The sequence below is a fragment of the Bos javanicus genome, chromosome 20, assembly GCF_032452875.1.
Source record: "Bos javanicus breed banteng chromosome 20, ARS-OSU_banteng_1.0, whole genome shotgun sequence".
Classification (NCBI taxonomy): Eukaryota; Metazoa; Chordata; class Mammalia; order Artiodactyla; family Bovidae; genus Bos; species Bos javanicus.
Window position 1 is genome coordinate 56,380,504 of NC_083887.1, and position 22,625 is coordinate 56,403,128.

The following is a 22,625-nucleotide window of genomic DNA, read 5'->3' on the forward strand; positions in this document are numbered from 1 at the left end:
CATTACAGTGCTTGGGCTTCTTCTGTGGTGGTGCTTGAGCTTAATTGCCCCATGGCAGGTGGGATCTTAGTTCGCTGACCAGGAACCGAACCCGTGTCCCCTGCATTGGTAGGTGAATTCTTAACCACTGGCCCACCAGGAAAGTCCCAGCATTTTTATTTTTTTTTATTTTTATTTTTTTTCCAGCATTTTTAATAAATACCTCAGTGATGGATAGTCACTGACTTCCCGTTTGCCATATTCCAAGGTACCCCTTTAAACACAAAGGCTGCCAACAAATTCTCGAAACAAAATTGATGTTAATTGACCTTTATAAAAAAAAAAAAATGCCCCTTGGAGGAACTTGATCATCATTCAGCCTGTTTGGGTTGTATATACCTGTTCCAGTCCAGTGCTATGGCTAAGGTTTCTCAAAAAACAAAATGAGGAACTATATACAGTCAATGAAAAATTTTGCACCATAAGAAATACATTCTTCAGTATTGTCACAGAAGCTTAGGTTTCATGCAACTAGGCCAAAGGATTTTGTTTGTTTATTTGTTTGTTTTAAGAAAAAGCAGGGAGGGGACATTTTCTTTTGAGTCCATTTTGAGTAAATCCTGGATGGTACTTCATTGGAAATGTAGATCCCATACGGAATGCAGAGAAAGGCTTATATCTGAATTAGCAAACGTGCTTCCCAAGAACAATTTCTATTTTCTTTGGAGAATATTTCCTGGTTCTCAGGTATTGTCTGTCCTTCAGGGATAAAGTAGAAACCTTTTCTTTCCTCAGGGGTAGTTATTAAAGCAGATTTCAGTGTTTACAAATGAAAGGGTGTTGACTCTCCTGAAGGTCTCAAGTAGGAGCTTGTTAGGAGCTTGTAATGGAATTTAAACTGTTCATGCCCTCGGCTTAGGAAAGTCTACTTGTTGAAAAATTAACAAAATGAGAACACTGGAAAGTAACTACTATGGGCATCTGTTCATAGAAGCTAGAATCATAAGAAGTAGTGTGATGGGCATCTAAAAAGAAATTATAGAAACGAACTTACAAAACAGTAACAGATCTACTGACTGAGAAGAAACTTAAGGTGGGGGGTGGGGAGTGGGAAGAAGCAGAAGAGGGATAGTTTGGGAGTTTGGGATGGACACATACACATTGCTGTATTTAAAATGGATAACCAACAAGGACTTACTGTATAGCGCAAGGAACTCTGTTCAATGTTGTGTGGCAGCCTGGACTGAGGTGGGGAGTTTGGGGGAGAATGGATACATGAGGCTGAATCCCTTCACTGTTCACCTGAAACTATCACAGCATTGTAAATCATCTGTACCCCAATACAAAGAGGTTTTTTGTTTTTTTTTTTTTTCAAAAGTAATGTGATGGGCAACCAAATGCCAGGATTCCACAAGGTCTTGGTGAATTGATCATTGATGATCTCTGCTCTCTGGGGAAGTGGCAAGGCAGAGATTGAGGTGGAAGGAAGGGCAGTTTCACAAAGTGACTGATCTCTAATTCCTTTGTGACGTGGTATAAAAAGAGAGAAAGACCTCCAAATAAAACACCAAGTTGCCCAGAGGGAGGTGAGGCCTGGCTTCTCAGGACAGGAAGAGACAACACTCAGGTGGGCCTCTGAGTGGTCCCTGGCCGGGGAGAAAGATGTCCACGTGGCTTGTTGATCGGAGAGAGTGAGGGCTTCACATGGAGTGCTATGTAATTTCTTAATCTCGTGTTTGCTTATTTAATCCTCCAGTTGACATATCTCATTTGCTTTGTCATGGTTCTAATTCTGTGACTGTTTGTGCAGGGAAACAAATCCCTGTTTTTTATTTTGTTTCTCTGCTTACACACCCTCACGCGCAAACACACCCTCACGCAGGGAAACACGTCGTGGATCTGGAGGATTAAAAACAGTCATAACGCATCGCACTAAGAAATGCCCAGATCTGTAACTGGAGACTGACTGACCTTTCTAAGAGAAATTCGGCAGGAGTTAACATCAACAGATGTTCACTACCAGCAGAGAACATGAGACCATTAGTCACCAACTGAGAAGGACAGGGCGATGGAGGGCTCGGGGCCAAAGTTTATTTATAGGTGCGATGGGTGAAGCAGCTATTTGTCCTGTTGCTAAGTGACAGCTTAGGTTATAACAAATTCCCTCCTTCAAAAGTTTGTCAATATATGGGATGTCGACGTGTTAACTTTCTATAAAATATGGTTCAGCTTCAACTTCCAATCCGTATGGATTAAAAATAAAACCAGAAAGTGTAAAATAATGTATTTTCCCTGGAGGTAGTTTGACAGTTCTTCTAAAGATCTTTGGAAACGGTTATTGCCATATGAGGGCTTAGGGATATGGAAAATCTAAAAAGTGAGTAGAAAGGTGTGCGCGCACGCGTGTGTGTGTGTACTTGTGCATGTGTTTGAGAGAAAACAGCAATAGCTAAAAATATTCTTTAATGGGTTGACATTGCCCAACAGCAACAAACATATCCTTCTGTCCCGATAGCAAGATGAATATTCATGGAGTTTCACATTCTGGATGACTTCACGGGCCCCAGTCCTGTCTCCATGGGTCTCACTGGTGCTCTTGAGTCACTTGAAAGTCACAGAAGGTGGGCCTGGATCCAGGGATCTCCATGGCATTAAGACCCAGGTTTTACCAGAAGGAATTCCACCCAAAACGCCAATTCCCAGTTCAGGAAACGTTTGGAATAAATGAGCCCTATTTCCTTATTACCTAATTTCAGTGACACATTAATGCTCCATTTCCAAGAAGAAAAGATTGAAACATTCCATGTAAGTGAAAGTTAGTTTGCAAATTATTTAGACTTTTTGCCTATGGTATATTCTTACACATATAAAGGAATACATGCTAAATATTGTGATAGGTAACATATAGAAGCATTGAGATAAATGAATAAAAATCATACATGGTGTCATTAGACTTGGCATGGGATATGGAATCACTTGAGGGTCCTGGAATATAATTAGCTGAAGCAGTGGAGAGAGGAAATAGGAATCTAAACTCCTGGGTCCCAAGCTTCACCTGGGAACCTAGATGAAGCTGAACCTTCTTCAGCGTTTCTAGTTCTGTAGCTCAGAATTCCGGGAGTCTGTAATCCATCCATGTTACTGCTCTAGCGTTCTTTCCCACTCATCTTTGAAATGCTGCCAAGTTCCATTCCAGGAAGTTCTTCCTGTGTTTCACTTCTCATGATCAGCATTTTCAGTTCCATTTATGAAGGTCTCCTATTCTGTGTGTATTTGTACTCTGACCTCAGCAGTTAATGTATCTAAGCCTCATTTCCTCATCCGTAGGACAGAATAATAAATCGCATCTCACACATAGGCTGGATGTAAGGATTGAATGTGATGGTAAGTTTTCAACATCATAGCATGGTGCTTGGCTCCTTGTAAGAATTAGTTGTTACTCTGATTTCGCATTGTCTGGAACCCCCTTTACTTGAACTTTTCATCATCTTCTTTGGTGTGAGCTTTTTGTTCTGTTTCCATCCTTCCATTCTATTAAAACTTTATTTAAACATCATCTAAATAGACGTCATCTAAATTTATTAAAACGTCATCTAAATAGAACTTCTAAAAAGCACTAATTTGAAAAGATACATGCACCCCAGAGTTCACAGCAGCATTATTTACAATTGCCAAGATATGGAAGTGACCTAAGTGTCCGTCAGCATATGAATGGATTAAAAAGATGTGGTGTATACATATGATGGGATATTACTCAGCCATGAAAAGAATAAGACTTTGCCATTTGCAAAAACGTGAGTGGACTTAGAGGGTATTATGCTAAGTGAAATAAGTCAGACAGAGAAAGATAGATACTGCAAGTTCTCACTTATATGTGGAATCTAAAAAATATAAAAAAGTAGTGACTGTGACAAAAAACAGAACAAACTAGTGGTTACCATTGGGGAGGAGGGGACAGGGAAAAATAGGAGTAGAGGGGAGCAAGAGGCACAAACTATTAGATACAGCATAAGCTACAAGGATATATTGCACAACAGAGAGAATATAGCCAATATTTCATAATAACTATAGAGGATAACCTTAAAAAATTATGAACCACTATGTTATATATCTGTAACATATAATATTGTATATCAGTATTACAAGTTGATTGTACACCAACCATACTTAAGTACAAATCAAACAAGGTGAAAAAACTAACAAATGAAACCATTTGAGTACTAAAAACTAAAAAAACAAACAAACAAAAAACCAGACAGTAAAAGTTGAAAATCGCTCAGTTGTGTTCTACTCTTTGTGACCCCATGGACTATAGCCCACCAGGCTCCCCTGTCCATGGAGCTCTCCAGGCAAGAATACTGGAGTGGGTTGCCATGCCCTTCTCCAGGGGATCTTCCCAACCTAGGGATTGAACCCGGGTCTCCTGCATTGCAGGCAGATTCTTTACCATTTAAGCCCCCAGGGAAGCAAAAAAGAAACTGAACTGTCATACTAAACTCTGTGGAATCTTATTCCATAACTCTTTTTAATAGTTGTTTCTATCTTATAATTTAAAATATATTCTACAGTTCTCCATTGCACCCCTCCTCCCTGAAAAATGTAGCACTTTGTTTTACATTGTAAATGCCAAAAATCAGACTGAAGCCAGTTAGAGCCAAAAAAGGGGGAATGGGCTCTACAAAGAGGGCATCTATGTTTGGGTTTGTTTTGGACTCAACAGAAACCAGATGACCTCACACTGAGCATCAAATCATTCATAGCCTGTACCCCCACTTACCCCTACTCCTCACACTCTTTGTCCCACTTTCTGTCTCTCTCCATCTGCTCCACGATTCCTGTCTCTTGTTGGTGATTATCTCCTCAAATCTAAAGCTCAAGAAATATGTGCAAAAGTTATTCCAGTATGCAGTAGATGCAGACACATACTGTCTGCACTTATATAATTCCACTTATATGAGGGACCTTGTTGTTGTTCAGTCAATAAATTGTATCCAGCTCTTTTCGACCCCATGAACTGCAGCACACCAGGCTTCCCTGTCTTTCACCCTCTCCCGGAGCTTGCTCAAACTCATGTCCATTGAGTTGATGATGCCATCCAACCATCTCATCCTTGGTCACCCCCTTCTCCTCCTGCCCTCAATCTTTCCCAGCATCATGGCCTTTTCCAGTGAGTCAGCTCTTTATATCAGGCAGCCAAATAGTCAAATTCATAGTCAGAAAGTACATTGGTAGTTGCCAGGGTCCAGCTGAGGAGTGGGGAGGGGGACGGGGACGGGGAGTTGGTGTTTAACAAGGACAGAGTTTCAGTTTAGGAAGGAGAGAAATTCAGCAGACGGATGAAGGTGAGAGTTGCTCAAGAGTGTCAATGCACTTGGTGCCACGTCACTGTACAGTTAAATATGGTTAAAATAGTATGTTATGTTACTTTGACCACAATTTAAAAAAAACATTAAAAAGGAAATATGTGCAAGGATTTAAACTTTGGTATATTAAAACCTGTTCTTTTGCTTTGAAAAATTACTTTCAGTTTTAAAAATATCTTCTGAGTTTTAGGTTCACTGAGCTCAGTCGCTCAGTCATGTCCAGCTCTTTGTGACCCTGTAGACTGTAGCCCGCCAGGCTTCTCTGTCCGTGGGATTTTTCAGGCAAGAGTACTGGAGTGGGTTGCCACTTCCTTCTCCAAGGTTCACTAGTATATACTAAAAAGATTTATTATCCTATAAAATATACAATAATGAAATGATTGTAACATATTCAATAGGCTCTCCTCATATATCCAATCCCCAGCTTGGTTTTTGAGTGTCTCCGCCACCCACCCTCCCCCAACCCCCAGCAATTAGCCCTCAATTCAGTGAAATGTCGTTTTATAAAACTGAGTTTCATACATAACGTGAGCAGGAGAGAACTCATTTTGGGGTCACACCTAACCCTTTTACTCGCTGGTTGAGATGCAGTCAGATCACTCACTCACTTGAGATCCCTGAGGTGGGACTGGTGACAGACAGACAGCTGCACTCAATGCAGGTTGATTGAAATGAACTGAAAGGGAAATGATACTGAAATGCATTGTTTGTTCTCTGCCAGGATTAATTTATTTCAGCATTATTTTTGGTTGTACTCAAAGACACTTGGGAGTGAAAGAGATAAAACAGGCTGCCGGCATGTGTTCTTTCCTCCGGAATTACCATCTATTTTTAAAGAGCACTGGGGCATCACACTTAGTCTTACAGAACCCCCTAACGGGGAGAATTGTGTGCTGCACCCGGAAAGCCAAGTCCATTCCATTCCTGGTTCGTGTACAGAGCCCTTAAATGTGCAAAGCCTAGTTTGCTTTTTAATATAAAATTCAGACAGTGTTTTTGTTAAGTAGATTTTTAAAGAAAAAAGATACACAGTCAAGTAAAAGGTACTTTGCCGTATACGTGAAACTAACACAATATTGTAAATTAACTGTAGTTCAATGAAAAAAGATGAAGAAAATTCTTTACCACTGAACTATAGTGCCACCATTATCATTTGTTCGTTTGATATTTTGTTGAATAAATACTGTGCAAGGAAGTCCCTATGCATATATTAAAAGAGTACATCATATATGATAGCATCAAAACCCATCAGATTTCTAGGAACAAATGTCATGAAGGGTGCATAACCTCTACACTAAAAGCAGTAAACAAAAGATAAAAGAAAAACAAAATTATAGTTATGTGTTCATACACATCGGTGTGTGCATGTATATTTAATAGCTTTACAATAGATCTTGAAATATGGTAGCGTGTGTCTGAACCTTGGTGCATCTTTTTCAAGATTTCCTTCACTGTTCTAATACATTTGTATCAGTTCTAATGAGGTGGATGAAACTGGAGCCTATTACATAGAGTGGAGTAAGCCAGAAAGAAAAACACCAATACAGTATACTAACACATATATATAGAATTTAGAAAGATAGTAACGATAACCCTATATGCAAGACAGCAAAAGAGACACATGTATAGAACAGTCTTTTGGACTCACAGCGAGATGGTAGTCATCTACAAGCCAAGTAGAGGGTCCTTGCCAAGAACTGTGTCTGCCAGCACCTTGATCTTGGACTTCCCAGTCTAAAGAAGTGTGTTGCTTAAAAAATTAAAAATTAAAAAAAAAATTCGCATGTAAATTTTGGGATTAGGCAGCCAATTGGCATAAAATCTGATGAGATTTTGAATTTGTAGGTCAAATTGGAGAGAATTGACATATTTACAATATGCCAATATATCTACTCCATGAACATATTCCTCTATTTACTAAGGTTTTCTTAAGTTTTTCTTACTAATATTTTGTAGCTTTTAGTGTAGCGATTTATTCATCTTTTGTAATATTTATTCCTAAGAATTTAGTGGCCTTTGATGAGACTGTAAATTATATACTTAAAAAATTTTTGTTTTTTAAGTTTCTATGTTATAAATAAATGAAAACTCAACTGAATAAAAAAAGGTTTGAAAGAAAAAATTAGAAAATCATTTAGATCCCAGTTTGACCATGTGGGTTATTTGGTCCATAACAAAACTCACCACTTTGTATTCCTTTATATGACAGAGTTTGGAGGAGGAAATGGCAGCTCACTCCAGTATTCTTGCCTTGGAAGTTACATGGACAGAGGAGCCTGGCAGGCTACATCCATGGGGTTACAAAGAGTCAGACTAAACAACTTAGCGACTAACAACAACAGCATGACACAGTTAAATTACTTTAAATCAGTTGGATCCTTTGAGCCCCTGCTTTTAAGCGGTGTTAGGACCACAGTGGCATTTCAGTCTGGACTCATTGTTCTCCGCTACTGAGGTCGGACCTCTGAGCACTCTACTCCGTTGTGTGAATTCTGAGCGTGTCTAGTCCCGTCAGTGGGATCCAGTGTCCTCCAGCCCTGTGAGCACAGGACTCCCTTCCCTCATTCCCTCACATCCTTTCTGATGCCTTTTGTTCCTCACTCGTACTGTGGTCACCCTCAGCTGGAGAGTCCAGGGGACCCTGGAGGTGGCCTGTGTTCCCTGTTCAAGCTCTTACCCCTTCCCCCGCACACTCTGTCCTGCCAACTCCAGCCTCTGTTTACTCTCACGGCTGCCTCCTCAATTCAGCTAGTTGCCAGGACCCACCTTGGGAGGGGGTGGCACCTCCCTGCTCTGGAAGTTAGGTCCCTGCTATACCATCTTGCCTGAAGCAGACTTTCCCTCTTGTCTCTTATTTTTGAAACAAGAATCCTATGTGGTTTTCTCACTGGGTGTTTCTCATTTTGATCTTAGGATAAGAAACACCTGACTCAAGATGAACTTATTTGCAAAGAAGAAATAGAGACACAGATGTAGAAAACCAATACTTATGGACACCAAGGAGGGGAGGGGCGTGCAGGATGAATAGGGAAATTGGGACTGACATATACCCACTATTGATAGTATCTAGAACCTACTTATAGTGCAGGAAACTCTACTCCCTGCTCTGTGGTGACCTAAGTGGGAAGGAAATCCAAAACAGAGAGGATATATGTATATGTATACCAGGCAATCCTAAAAGAAATCAACTCTGAGTATTTATTGAAAGGACTGACGCTGAAGCTGAAGCTCCAATACTTTGGCCACCTGATGTGATGAGCTGACTCATTGGAAAAGACCCTGATGCTGGGAAAGATTGAGGGCAGGAGGAAAAGAGGTTGTCAGAAAATGAGATTGTTAGATAGCATCACTGACTCAATGGACATGGGTTTGAGCAAACTCTGGAAGATGGTGAAGGACAGGGAAGCCTGGTGTGCTGCAGTTCATGGGGTCAAAAAGAATCGGACAGGACTCAGCGAGTAAACAACAGCAAATAGCTGACTTGCTTTGGTGTGGTAGAAAATAACACGGTGTGGTAAGGCAACTATACTCCAATAAAAATTAATTTTAAAGGAAAGAAACACCTGCCTGAGAATCACCTGGGACGCTATTTTCAAAGGGCAGATATCTGAGATCACAGCAGGCCTGCTCTACCAGAGTTTCTGGAGTAAGGCCATGACCGCTGTTTAAACAGTGCTCTGGAGTTCACACGTACTTTCCACGTAGAACTACCTAAAGAGATTACTTTGGCCACATGTAATGTCTATGCCTGAGTGTGTTCTCATAATTGCCTGATGGCTCAGCTGGTAATATAGGAGTATTACCTGCAATATAGGAGACCTGGGTTCGATCCCTGGGTTGGGAAGATCCCTTGGAGAAGGGAAAGGTTACTCACTCCAGTATTCTGGCCTGGAGAATTCCGTGGACTGTATAGTCCGTGGGGTCTCAAAGAGTCAGACATGACTGAGAGACTTTCATTTTCACTTAATTTTCATTTTCTCAGTTCCATGGACAGAGGAGCCTGGCAAGCCGCAGTCCGTGGGGTTAAAAAGAGTTGTACATGACTGAGTGCATGGTGAGAGCATATACCCACACACACAGAGATGGAGGCAGAAGGAAGGGATGTTGGCTTCAACTTCTCCTGGGAATCCAGAGCTCCCTTCTGGAACAAAGTGAGGCTGCTTGTCTCAGGAGCTATTTCCCTTAGATCTTCTCAGGCTGGTGGAATCATGTTGGTTCTTCAGTAAGCAGCTGCTTGTCTTGAGCATGTTCTTTGTCAAAAATCTATCCCTTTAGTTTCTCTTAAAAAGGAGACTGTAATTTGCTATATAACTCTGGGAACTCAAACCGGGGCTTCGTGACAATCTAGAGGGGCAGGATGGGGATGGGAGGGTGGCTAAAGAGGGAGGGGACATACGTAAGTGTGTGGCTGATCCGTGTTGATGTATGGCAGAAACCAACACAATACTGTAATTATCCTTCAACTAAAAATATAAATCAATTTTTTAAAAAAGGAGAATGTAACTAAATGGACATTTTGGAAAGCTCTGCACAGCTGCAGACTCCTGGGCAGAGCCCTGGTGACAGATGGGAAGGCTGGGAGGTATGGCTTCTCCAGGAACCATGTGACCTGGATTCTTGGAGAGTCTGGGAAGCTGGGGCTGATGGTCATGATGGAGGGACTCTCACTTGGTCCTTGTCTCCTGGCAGGAGTGTGCCAAAGATTCACTCCTTCGAGAGAGAGAAAATTAGTGGGGAAAGGAAGCAAGTGAAGGTAGGGAGGAAAGAAGGAAAGAAAAAAAGGTAGACCAACAAAGGAAGTGCATGTTCTCTCTGAAACTTCGGAGGAAAAATCCTTAGCCCTGGAATATTAATGCTGAAGCCATTGGTATCTTTTTTCTTTTTTTTCCTCTTGAGCGAACATCAGTCATAGAACACTTAACACTCTTTGGTGAAGAACTTGGTGAGTCAGACAGAGAAGCAGAAGTATCATATGGCATCCCTTATATGTGGAATCTAAAAAGAAATGATACAAATGAACTTACAAAACAAAAGCAGACTCATAAACTTATGATTGCTGGGGGGAAGGATGGAGGTAAAGGGTAGTTAGGTTGTTTGGAATGGATATGCTATTCATATATGATATATATATATATATGGATGATATTCATATATTCAATATGCTATATTGAAAATGGATCACCAACAAGGACCTACTGTAGAGCACAGGGAACTCTGCTCAGTGTTATGTGGCAGCCTGGATGGGAGAGGAGTTTGGGGAAAATGGATACATGTATATGTATGGCTGAGTTGCTGATTAACAACTATCAGAACATTGTTAATCAGCAATTCCCCAATACAAAATAAAGAGTTAAAATTTTTTTAATGATTAAAAAAAAAAAGAACTTGGCCAAGATTCACACCATTTTTCAGCCTCCTTTTCTCTTGCTTGGGTCTTTCGTTGCCTGTTGTTCAGCGCCAGGGATGGTGGGAAGAGAGCCACATGCCATGTAAAAGATCTGTCTCCCTAGCATCGTCCAGTATTCACAGGAGATCCTTTCTCTGGTTATGCGTTTTCCAGACAAGGCTCTCTAGGAAAACCTAGAGTTTCTTTATGGAGCAACTCAGAGCCTGTGTGCACCCACACATGTGTGTATGTATGTGCAGCTGTAACCTGTATTGTCAACCATCCATCAAGCATGAATCTTACGTTCTGATGAATATTTGGATTCTGAACAGGAAGTACTCTTTTCTTTCTGTAAAGAGTTGGTCCTAATGATGCCCTGTTGGTCTTGGTCACACCTCATTTGCCCTGACTCTGAAGGAGTGAGGTTGATCAGCTTATGTTCCTTCTTGTTCTAAATTATAATTCATGGCCTCTTCCAAGATGTCACTGAACGGATTCTTCCCTTGAAGAGGGCACATGTTTTAAAGGGAAGAGAACTATAGGAAATCAGGCTCTGCCCTGAACTAGCTGAGAAAATAGGGATCTCCCTTTCCCCATTTATAAAAGAAGGGAATTTGAAAAGCTGCCATCAAGTGTCCCATCTCATTCTAAATTATATAACTGTATTATTCAAATATATTATGTAACTGAATTACCTAAATAGAACTGTGGTGATGTCAGTTACCGGTAGACTATATATAATGGAAGACAATAGAAATGTATAGCCCACTGGTCCTCAGAATTAGCCGCTGGACAATTTTAAAGTATCATGAAACTCCCAGAAAGTAACTCTGCTGGGTGCATGTTTTATTTAGAGTGTACATGTAGAGTGACATCTCTTCTTGGCCCTTGAATTCCCATTTTCTTCTTAAATCATATTTCCATTAAATTTTATTCAGGATAATCTATACATTTATTTTTATCTCAGACATTTATACTCTTTCCCAAACCTGTTTGGTTAGATGATATTTTCATGATTTACACAAAGAATTTCTCATTTCTGTTTGTGATTTTTACAGTAATGCAGGTATCATTAGAATAGTTTAAGGCATTTGAAAAGATGCTTTGATAAGCCTCAAGTATTTTAGTTCCCCACATAGATACTGAATCCTGGCCATGGCAGTGAAAGCACTGAGTCCTAACCACTAGCCCATGAGCGAACTCCCTAAAGGGACTTTGTTAAAAATAAAGATAAGTAACCAGTGGAATTTGTTGTCCCAAAGTACTGTCACAGGAGGTAACATTTGTATTTTGACTATAAGATGTGAAGTGGGATATACTCGTGTAAGAATGTTACTGATTTAATTAAAAGAAAGAATATACACTTAAGCATCAAAAATCACTGCAAATGGTGACTGAAGCCACAGAATTAAAAGATGCTTGCTCCTTGGAAGAAAACTTACGACCAACCTAGACAGCGTATTAAAAAGCAGAGACATCACTTTGCCAACAAAGGTCCATATAGTCAAAGCTATGCTTTTTCCAGTAGTCATGTATGGATATGAGATTTGGACCATAAAGAAGGCTGAACACCGAAGAATTGATGCTTTTAAACTGTGGTGTTGTCAAAGACTCTTGAGAGTCCCTTGGACTGCAAGGAGATCAAACCAGTCAATCCTAAAGGAAATCAATACTGAATATTCATTAGAAGGACTGATGGTGAAGGTGAAGCTCCAGTCCTTTGGCTACCTGATGTGAAGAGCCGACTCACTAGAAAAGACCCTGATGCTGGGAAAGATTGAAGGTGGGAGGAGAAGGGGACGACAGAGGATGAGATGGTTGGATGACATCACTGACTCTACGGACATGAGTTTGAGCAAGCTCCAGGAAACGGTGAAGGACAAGGAAGCCTGGCCATGCTGCAGTCCCTGGGGTCGCAAAGCGTCGGACACGACTGAGTGACTGAAAAGCAACAACAATCAAGGAGTTTTAAATCAAGGGTGTGAATGTGTACATGTATATAGCTTTAAGAACAGTAATATTGTACATCATTCTTGTGTATCCAGCACTTGAATTAAGATATATAACATAAGGATATTCAAGAATTGTCATCTTAAGTCTTATTCCTTACATACTCTCATCTGAGGTAACTGCTCTCCTGAATTTTGTTTTTTTCTGTTTTTAATGTTTCCTTGCTTAAAGAACTGTTAGCTTAATGTGATTTTGAGCTTTATAAAAATGTAATTATGCTGTGTGTATTCTTCTGTGAATTTTTTCCCTCAATATTACGATCCCAAGGTTCATGTACAAACTTGGAACTTGTATTCCTTTATTTCCATTCCGTCTTTCATTTCTGAACACAGCTCACTTTATTTGTTCATTATCCTAATGGAAGTATATCTTAAATTTGCTTCAAAATACAAAATGTCCACTCATTCCATTGTAATCATTAAAATAATAATAATCAAATTAGTTCCATTATGTTTTTTCATAGATTTTTGTTAGAATTGTATTTGCCAGTCAATTTAACCAAATGCTCATATACTACTTACTAGGCCTAGAGAGTAGAAATTAAAATCTTTATTAGGTTAGCCAAAAATTTTGTTGGGGTTTTTCCATAAGATGTTACCCCAAATGAACTTTCTGGCCAACCCAGTATGTCATGCACTGAGCCAGCCGCAGAGGAGCCTACCCTTGGCAATTTGTTAACAGGCCTATGTTGTTGTAGAAAAGAAACCATAGGTTAGTAGCCAGTTCAGTTTTTACTCCCCTGTACAAAGTCATTTCCCATTAAGTTAATACACTGGCAAGGTTTTGTTACAGATAGTGACCTCCTAGCCATGCACTTACTGTTTCTTTTAATAGGTCTGGAATCATTCATAGGATATGCAGACCTAGTGCTAGGCTTGGTCACCAGTGTCAACAGGCTTGCTCAGTGAGTCACGAGTGGGTAGCGTTTATGAATACATAAACTGATAGCTAAACGTCCCCAAAAGTTCATTTCTTACAATAGTTGGGAAATCATTTGGCAAATGTCTACCTCATGGAGTAGCATCAGCCTGAACGCTGGAGGCTCAGTGACTGTCTGGCAGAGCTTTGGTTGAGGCTGACAGAGCAAAGAGGAAGGACAAGACTTTTTTTTTTTGCCTTTTTAATGCTGTTGAACTCACTTAAATTAGCTTAAAATTTATACTAAAAAGGGAAATTGTATTGATTGTAGTTGTCATGGTGTTGATTTGAAAATTTATTAAAAAGAAACAATTTCTGAGTAGTTGAGCATCTAAGGGCCAAAGTGGCTTTGATTTGTCGTAGGGCTGAGTTGAAGGCAGGAGAAGAAGGGGACGACAGAGGATGAAATGGTTGGATGGCATCACGGACTCAATGGACATGAGTTTGAGCAATCTCCGGGAGGTGGTGATGCACAGGGAATCCTGGAGGGCTGCAGTTCATGGGGTCGCAGAGAGTCAGACGCAATGGAACAACTGAACTGAAAGTGAAAGTGTGTGGAAGTGTTAGTCGTTCAGTCGTGTCCGACTCTTTGCCACCCATGGAATGTAGCCCTCCAGGCTCCTCTGTCATGGGATTCTCCTGGCAAGAATACTGGAGTGGGTTGCCATTCCCTTCTCCAGGGGATCTTCCCCACCTAGGGATCGAACCTGGGTCTCCTGCCCTTCAGGCAGGCTCTTCACCGTCTGAGCCACCAGGGCTACTGGAGTCCAATCTAGAGATCAGTCTCACTCTGGCACCCTTGCAGTCACAGCTCAGAGGACACCTCACTAACACTGTGTCCTCTACTGGACACATTTGTTTAAAATTATCTATGAAATGATTGAATTGGGGGGCCCTTGGTAGATCTTGTTTGGTATATTTATGTGATAAGGTAGGATTTTAAGAGTGGCATTTGAACTTGATGGCTTTGTAACTGTAAGAAATGCCCAGTGTCTCTATGTCTCCCTCCTGGAGCAGTTGTGAACAGTTTTTAGTTCCTGTAGAAAAAATGAAGACAGGGACCCACAGTACGTGCCTGGCATATACACCACATTCAGCATGTTTTCTGATGATGATTGAGAAAAGATACTCTAGAAAAATATGGGGTATTGAGAGATCTTGTTGAGCTTAACAGTTTTCTACTGAGTTGACCAACATGGAGTACCACTGCCCCTTGAACAACCCAGGTTTGAACTGTGTGCATCCACTTAGAGTGGATATTTCTCAATAGTAAATATACAGGGTCTGTTGTCGGCTAAACCCTTGGATGCAGGGGAATGACCAACATGAAGGGGCAACAATAAATTGTACATACATGGATTTAGTGCAGCATTGTGCAAGGATCAAGGGTGTACTGAAAATGCAATATTGGTGTTGATGTTGAGGATGATAAGATTTATGCCAAGGTTTCTTTCAAGGTGCTGTGGCTTCTGTATCCCTAAGGTTTAAAACATTCCTAAGAATCCCACAAGGTCTCTTCCCGTCGTCCCAGCTCCCTGCAATGTTATTCTCTGGTTCGCTCTGCTGCAGCCGCACCAGGCTCAATGGTGCTTCAGCTCCATCTCACACCAGTGCCTCTTGCACACGCTGTACACTGTTCTGTTTTGTCTGGAACCCTTCCAAGCCCTTATAGGAAATAGTGTAAATGCAGACTGCACCGTAAAAGTGACATCTTCAAAGATGCCCCAGCGCCTCCACCCTATGCTATTCCTTTGTTGTGACCAGATAATCGTGGAGTTCCGTGCTACCCTTGGCCTGTGAACGTCCTTGGACAGCTATCTGACTTGTTCATCTCTGAATTTATATGGCTTTTCCAGAGAGTGTAGTCACTAGGAGGTGCTGAATGAATATGTGCTGAAGCAGTGACTACTGAGTGAATTATCCAAAGTTCAGTTAAAAGTTTTGTTTTCTTTTTCTCTCTTTAGCTGGGAAGTTATCAATTCTAAACCGGATGAAAGGCCCAGGTTCAGCCACTGTCTTGCAGAATCATGGATGAATTTCAGCATATTTCTTCAAGAAATGTCTGTGTTTAAACAGCAGAGCCCTGGCAAGGCAAGTTTTCCAGGGAAGGAGAATGATGTGTGTGCTTTAAGATGTGCAATAAACTTGGAAACAAATGAATTAACCTATTTCATCAGCTTGTAAAAGTTTTCCAACTCTGAATGTAACATACTGGGAACTGTGCCATAAAAACTGATATTAGCAAGGTCTGGAAATGTTAGTGTGTTAGCACTAGAAAGTCCTCAACCTTATAATTTAGTTGGAATTGGATTTCTATTTTATCAATATCTATGTAGCTTATTAGCTAAAATAAAATGAATGATGATTTGTCTTCTCACTCAGTGAGACCAAAGATAAAAATGTGTTAGGGGCTCTGTGACAACCTAGAGGAGTAGAATGGGATGAGAGGTGGGAGGAAGGTTCAAAAGGGAGGGGACATATGTATACCTATGGCTGATTCACATTAATGTATGGCAGAAACCAACACGACATTGTAAAGCAATTATCATTGAATTAAAAATTAACTAATTAAAAAAAGAATTTCAGTTTATGTTAATCTAGACTGGGAGAAGACAATGGCACCCCACTCCAGTACTCTTGCCTGGAAAATCCCATGGACGGAGGAGCCTGGTGGGCTGTAGTTCACAGGGTTGCTAAGAGTCGGACACGACTGAACGACTTCACTTTCACTTTTCACTTTCATGCATTGGAGAAGGAAATGGCAACCCACTCCAGTGTTCTTGCCTGGAGAATCCCAGGGATGGCAGAGCCTGGTGGGCTGCTGTCTATGGGGTCGCACAGAATCGAACACGACTGAAGCGACTTAGCAGCAGCAGCAGCAGCAGCAGACTGGTTCTCAAGTCAAAGGGAGATAGAATGAACACATAGCCCTTTGAGGATGCTTTTGGAGGTAACTGAATCTCACTTCAGTCTAACAAGTGAAGATTCTTGTATGATTTACTTAAGAAAGGAAACCTTTGGCAGAAACATCCATAGTGATCATATGAATGGAATGAGTATTTTTCCAATGAAGATGAAAACCCATGAGGAGCAGAGTCAAGAGTGGTTTGAAGGGGCTGCATGGAGAAATGCACACTGGAGTGTTTCTATGTGTAGAAGCAGCTTCCGCTGTATCCTGACACCATGGGTGAGGTCGGGCACCATCAGTAGACCCTCCCCTTCCAGGGCCGTAGTCAGGTTTCTTGAACATCCCCCTGTCATTGGAAGGAAGGACCTAGGAATGTCCTCATTTAAAATCCCTCTCTTACAGGAAATCTAACCTTCAATGAAGAGTAGAACTATACTTGGACACATTTTGAGCATACTAACATTGCAACATTATATATGGATAAATCATTTTAATCACTGAAGGCAGTTTTTAGAATAGATACCAATATGGTGGTGGGGGTGGAATAAGTCATGCTTTTATTGCTTCCTTTACTGAGATGATTAAACACATTGTCAGAAGATTCTGAACTTAAACTTTTGCATTGGGTTACACTAATGTGCCCCAAGTCAGTTAGCCTAAGATGATGATGCTCTTAATACAGATTTAGTGGATAATATGAAATCCCTTTGCAGAACTGAATTCTGTATATAGTAATGCCTTTATTTGTTCTTTTAACTTCTATGGTCTTTCGCCTTCCATTTTGCAAATAGAGCTCCATATTCTTCAAGGACCTCTGATACTTGAGAAACAACTCTTAATTTTGTTCCCACAGTTTCATCTGTTTTCCTTTTGACTAGTGAATTTGTTCGGAGAAGGCAATGGCACCCCACTCCAGTACTCTTGCCTGAAAAATCCCACAGATGAAGGAGCCTGGTAGGCTGCAGTCCATGGAGTCGCCAAGAGTCAGACACGACTGAGCGAATTCACTTTCACTTTTCACTTTCATGCACTGGAGAAGGAAATGGCAACCCACTCCAGTGTTCTTGCCTGGAGAATCCCAGGGACGGGGGAGCCTGGTGGGCTGCAGTCCATGGGGTCGCCAAGAGTCAGACACGACTGAGCGACTTCACTTTCACTTTTCACTTTCAAGCATTGGAGAAGGAAATGGCAACCCACTCCAGTGTTCTTGCCTGGAGAATCCCAGGGACGGGGGAGCCTGGTGGGCTGTTGTCTATGGGGTCGCACAGAGTCGGACACGACTGAAGTGACTTAGTGGCAGCGGCAGTGAATTTGTTAACCCTGTGCCAAGAGTGAAAAATCAAAATTAATCTGAATTTTAGATCCCCTTTCTGTTTCCCTTTATCAGTTATTGATCAGAATTGTATATGCTGTCCTCATGACTTATTTTGAAATTCCCTTAATGAATTTTCTTGGCTTATCAGTGAAATTTAGTACCATAATGTAAAGCAAAGGAGTAAGATAGTTTAAAGAATAGAGTATGGGAAAGAAGTGAAGACTTTATGGGACAATTTTTCTGTCTTGATGTTTTAATTTCCTAAAACAACCAAGATTCTTTTGGCCACAACTGACAGAAAGAAAATAACTGAATTTTGCCATAGGAATTTAGTTTTACTCGTCGTTGGTTTCCAGGTGACCTAGGAGTGGAGTTGGTTTGAGGAGCAGGTGGTTAGAAAGGAGGATAGTAATGGCCAGTAGATTTATCCTACGATCTACTAGTAATCTACAATCACAATTGCTTACCACCTGGGTAAATTGCTGTTATGTTTATGTAAATACCTCTAATTTCTCTAACTCGTTTTGCTGGATTTATGGATTTCCATGGACTTACAGGTGTAGTTTGAACTTACAGATTTCATTCCTGGACTGCATTGTTTTCAGAGAGTGACCATGAGTGAAAGAAGTTTCCAGGCACATACTACTCTTCAGGTCTCTTGCATTTAGTAACGTAGCCGATTAACGGGAGATGTTCTCTGTGCCAGAAATTAACTTCTGGAACCTTCAAAATGATTATTATTAAATGTGAAAGTGGATTAAGGCTCATTGAATACAGCAGTCATTAGATCTAAGTGCAGAGAACAGTGTTTGAAGAACGTTTGCCATAACATGATAGATGACACATAGATCAATAAGTGTGTGTGTATCCTGTGCTCTGAAGTGTCTTGGTGTTATGAGCGAGTGAGTAACTGTCCCATTACTTCTGTTACTTCTAGTTTTGTCTCCTGGTCTGCAGCGTGTGCACCTTTTTTACCATCTTGGGAAGTTACATTCCTGGGGTTATACTCAGCTATCTACTGTGTAAGTATATAGAACATTCAGCTAATTGATACAACACATACGATGTTATTTAATGGTCTATTAAGAACTTCCATAGCTTAGAAGAGCGGGTATGAGTTCTTGATTATAAATAAAGTTGACTATTTAATTTTCTGCTCTTCAAAGTTTCTTCTTTTTCTAGAGACATGTTGCTTTTCCACAACTGTACAAATCACTGTCAAAAAGCAAGATTGTAAGCAACTCATTTTATTTTAAATTATGTCAATAAAACAATAAAGTTATACTCTCCACTCCCCAACCCAAACACATTAATTCCTTTCGCCCAAACACATTAATTCCTTTGCCATTGTGCATGATTGGCAGCTCAAATGTAATTAAAGGCACAATGAGGACGTCCCTGGGTGGCTCAGTAGTGAAGAATCCCCCTGCCAAAAGCAGGAAACATGGATTTGAGCCCTGGTCTGGGAAGATGCCACATGCCTTGGAGCAGCTCAGCCCACGCACCACAACTATTGAGTCTGTGTTCTGGAACCCGGGAGCCACAGCTACTGAGCCCACGTGCTCCAGCTGCTGAAGCCCACACAACCTGCAGGCCGTGCTCCACGACAGGAGAAGCCACAGCAATGAGAAGCCCTTGCCCAGCAAGTGGAGAGGAGCCCCTGCTCATCGCAGCTACAGAGAAGACCCAACACAGCCAAAAATAATAAAGAAGTAGATTTTTTTTTTTTTAAAGCACAATGAGACATCATTATACCCCCACCAAAGTGGCGGAAATTAAAACTACTGACTGTATCAAGTATTAGGCAGGATATGGAACAATTAGAGTTCTCATGGATCAGTAAAATGGCGCAGCCACTCTGGCTAACAATTTGGCAGTTTTCCAAATGACCCAGCCATTTCAAAGCAAGGTATTTATTTACCCAAGAGAAATGAAAGCATACACCTTCACAAAGACTTGTGCACAGATGTTCATAGAGGCTTTATCTGTAGTCTACTCACTCCAGTATTCTGGCCTAGAGCATTCCATGGACTGTATAGTCCATGGGGTTTCGAAGAGTCGGACATGACTGCGCGACTTTCACTTTATCTGTAGTAGCCGAAATCAGAAGATAATTCATATGTCCATCAACAGATAAATGGGCAAACAAATTGTGATATATCCATACAGTGGATTACTACTCAACACTAAACAATTGATATATGCAAAGATCTGGATAAATATAAAAGTAATTAGTTGAGTGGGAGAAGCCAGGTTAAAAAACAGACTACGCACCATACGATTCCATTTATATATAATTCACAGTAATCTTTAGTGACAACACACAGAAGTGATTCTCTGGGGATGGGGTGGGTGGGGCGGGGAAAGGCAGGAGAGAGGAAGGGCTAAGAGAAACAGGAGGAAACTTTAGGGGCTGGCAGGCATGTTCCTTATTTGTCATAATGATAATTTCTTAGTTATATGCATGTGTCAAAACTTTTCAAACTGTACACTTTAAATGTATGCAATTTATCATATATCAACTATAACTCGAAAGTGCTGTAAAGAAGTTGTGCCTTCATGCTTTTCCTGAAAAATGTGACATTCTGGCCCTGCCACCTTTTTAAATGGGGCAGCAACTCTCCACTAAACTAACCTTCTTATTTCCCTATTTTTCTTGCACCAGCCTTTACATTTTACATATACCTTCTCAGCTTCTAAAGATATTTGAGTTCACAACTCCTATTTAAAAAAGGTAAATGGGGCATGTGTCCTGACAACTGCAAAGAAATAAACATGAGGGCATGCAATGTTGATTAGGGCATACTGCGTTGATCTTCATTTCTTTTCATATTCCTAAAGCCTAGCACAAAAGGCAGATGAAGTGAAGTGAAGGTCACTTAGTCATGTCTGACTCTTTGTGACCCCATGGACTGTATAGTCCGTGGAATTCTCCAGGCCAGAATACTAGAGTGGGTAGCCTTTCCCTTCTCTAGGGGATCTTCTCAACCCAGGGATCGAACCCAGGTCTCCCTCATTGCAGATGGATTCTTTACCAACTGAGCCACAAGGGAAGGCAGATGGTCAGGGCTCAAATTCATTCTCCCAGGTATAACTCATGTAGAATGTTTCAGCCCTTGAGCTGCCTTGTTTAAGAGAGAAAGGAGAAGAGAGCCAGGGAAAGAGTGTCTAAATATGGGCCAGGCATTATTCAGATGGTCTGTATTCATCTCAGTTATTCTTCACAGCAACCCCTAGAGATGGTGGTGTTATCCTAATATGACTGATGAGAGGCTAATGGATAGTGATAACTTTTCTATGGAGAAATGTCATTTAACAAATAAGTAGAGTTGATATTTTCATCCAGGACTGTTGTATGAGAAGCATGTAACCTTTGTATGACTTTTGAGTGTAAGAGGGTTGAGTGGATGGGTTATCTAATTTCAAGTCTTTGAGAACAGTGATCATGGGGTGTGTGTGAGTGTGTGTGTATGTGTAGGAGAAAATGTTTTCATTACAAGGAGAAGAATGAAATTATGAACTTATCTCACAGAGGCATTTCCCCAAGGGAAAAAACTCCAGTTTGTCCGTAAAGGAACTGAAACAATTTTGTGAAATACTAATAGGTAGTTGGAAAGCAAGGGCATTTCCCCTAACCTCTCTTCCTCCTTATCTTTCAGTGCTGTGTGCATTTTTGTGTCCACTGTTCAAGTGTAATGATATTGGACAAAAAATATACAGCAAAATCAAGTCATGTCTCCTGAAACTAGATTTTGGAATCAGAGAATATATTAACCAGAAGAAACGTGAGAGATCTGGTAGGTAACGTTTGGATTTTAGATTCCACACCTGAAAGGAGGCATTGCTGGCTCTGTATTATGAGATCGCTTTGAATGCATTTTAGGGTGTTTTAGCCATTAACTACATATTATTACAGAAGCAGATCCCCCCACAAAGTAACAAAGCTTTTTCCTACTTAAGCGTTTATTACTCTTTTCTCACACACATACTAAAGTGGCTTTTTAATCCAAACTATCAGGGGAAAGAGGAAAGACTCCGGAGGTCTACATTTGCTATTTATTGTTTCCTTTCTCGACACTGTTTGCTTTTGGGGTAGGTGCTTGCAAATAACGAATGATGCAGGTAGGGCAGAGAGTGGGAGCCATGGAAAAAGAAAATAGAGGGAAGGCCAGTGTGATCCTTTTTCACATTTTAACTTGGCCTCTGACCTTATAGATTCTCAACTAGAGCAAGCACCAGATGGATCTCGAGAGCGTCTTAAAGTTAGTGTCTGATTGAGTTGGTCTGGGGGAGGGCCTGGGAATTTGTATTGCTAAAAGATTCCCAGTGCTGCTGTTACTGCTGTGGTCCAGGGGCCACGCTGTGAGAGCCACTGGTATGGACCATTTCCCTCGGAAACCAAACACTTGCAAATATGTGAAGCTCGTTATATGCAAACATTTAATTACATGGAGACATTGAAGGACATGAGGATTGGGGGATCAGGATATATAATGGATAAAATACACTCTGTCTGAGCTGGCCAGGAAACTGAAAGCTTCCAAATTTTTTCTCAACAGAAGCAGATAAAGAAAAAAGTCACAAAGATGACAGTGAATTAGACTTTTCAGCTCTTTGTCCTAAGGTATTTTTTGTTCAGTTTTCAATTCGTTCCTGTGTCGTTTGCCTGTCAGTGTATCTACTTGTACCAAAACTGGAATGATTTTCCTTTTTTTAAAAAATTTAAATTTATTTATTTTAATTAGA

At 40.8% G+C, this 22,625-nt stretch overlaps 1 protein-coding gene across 2 annotated transcripts in view; it reads left to right on the forward strand.

The window, feature by feature from the left end:
- Positions 1-22,625, forward strand: part of RETREG1 (reticulophagy regulator 1) — a 158,068-nt gene that overhangs the window by 129,706 nt on the left and 5,737 nt on the right. For both annotated transcript variants that reach the window (XM_061393846.1, XM_061393847.1), the window contains 4 exons: positions 15,621-15,747; positions 18,817-18,901; positions 21,539-21,676; positions 22,439-22,503. In XM_061393846.1, coding sequence (XP_061249830.1) covers positions 15,621-15,747; positions 18,817-18,901; positions 21,539-21,676; positions 22,439-22,503 — 415 coding nt within the window. The remainder of the gene's footprint in view (positions 1-15,620; positions 15,748-18,816; positions 18,902-21,538; positions 21,677-22,438; positions 22,504-22,625) is intronic.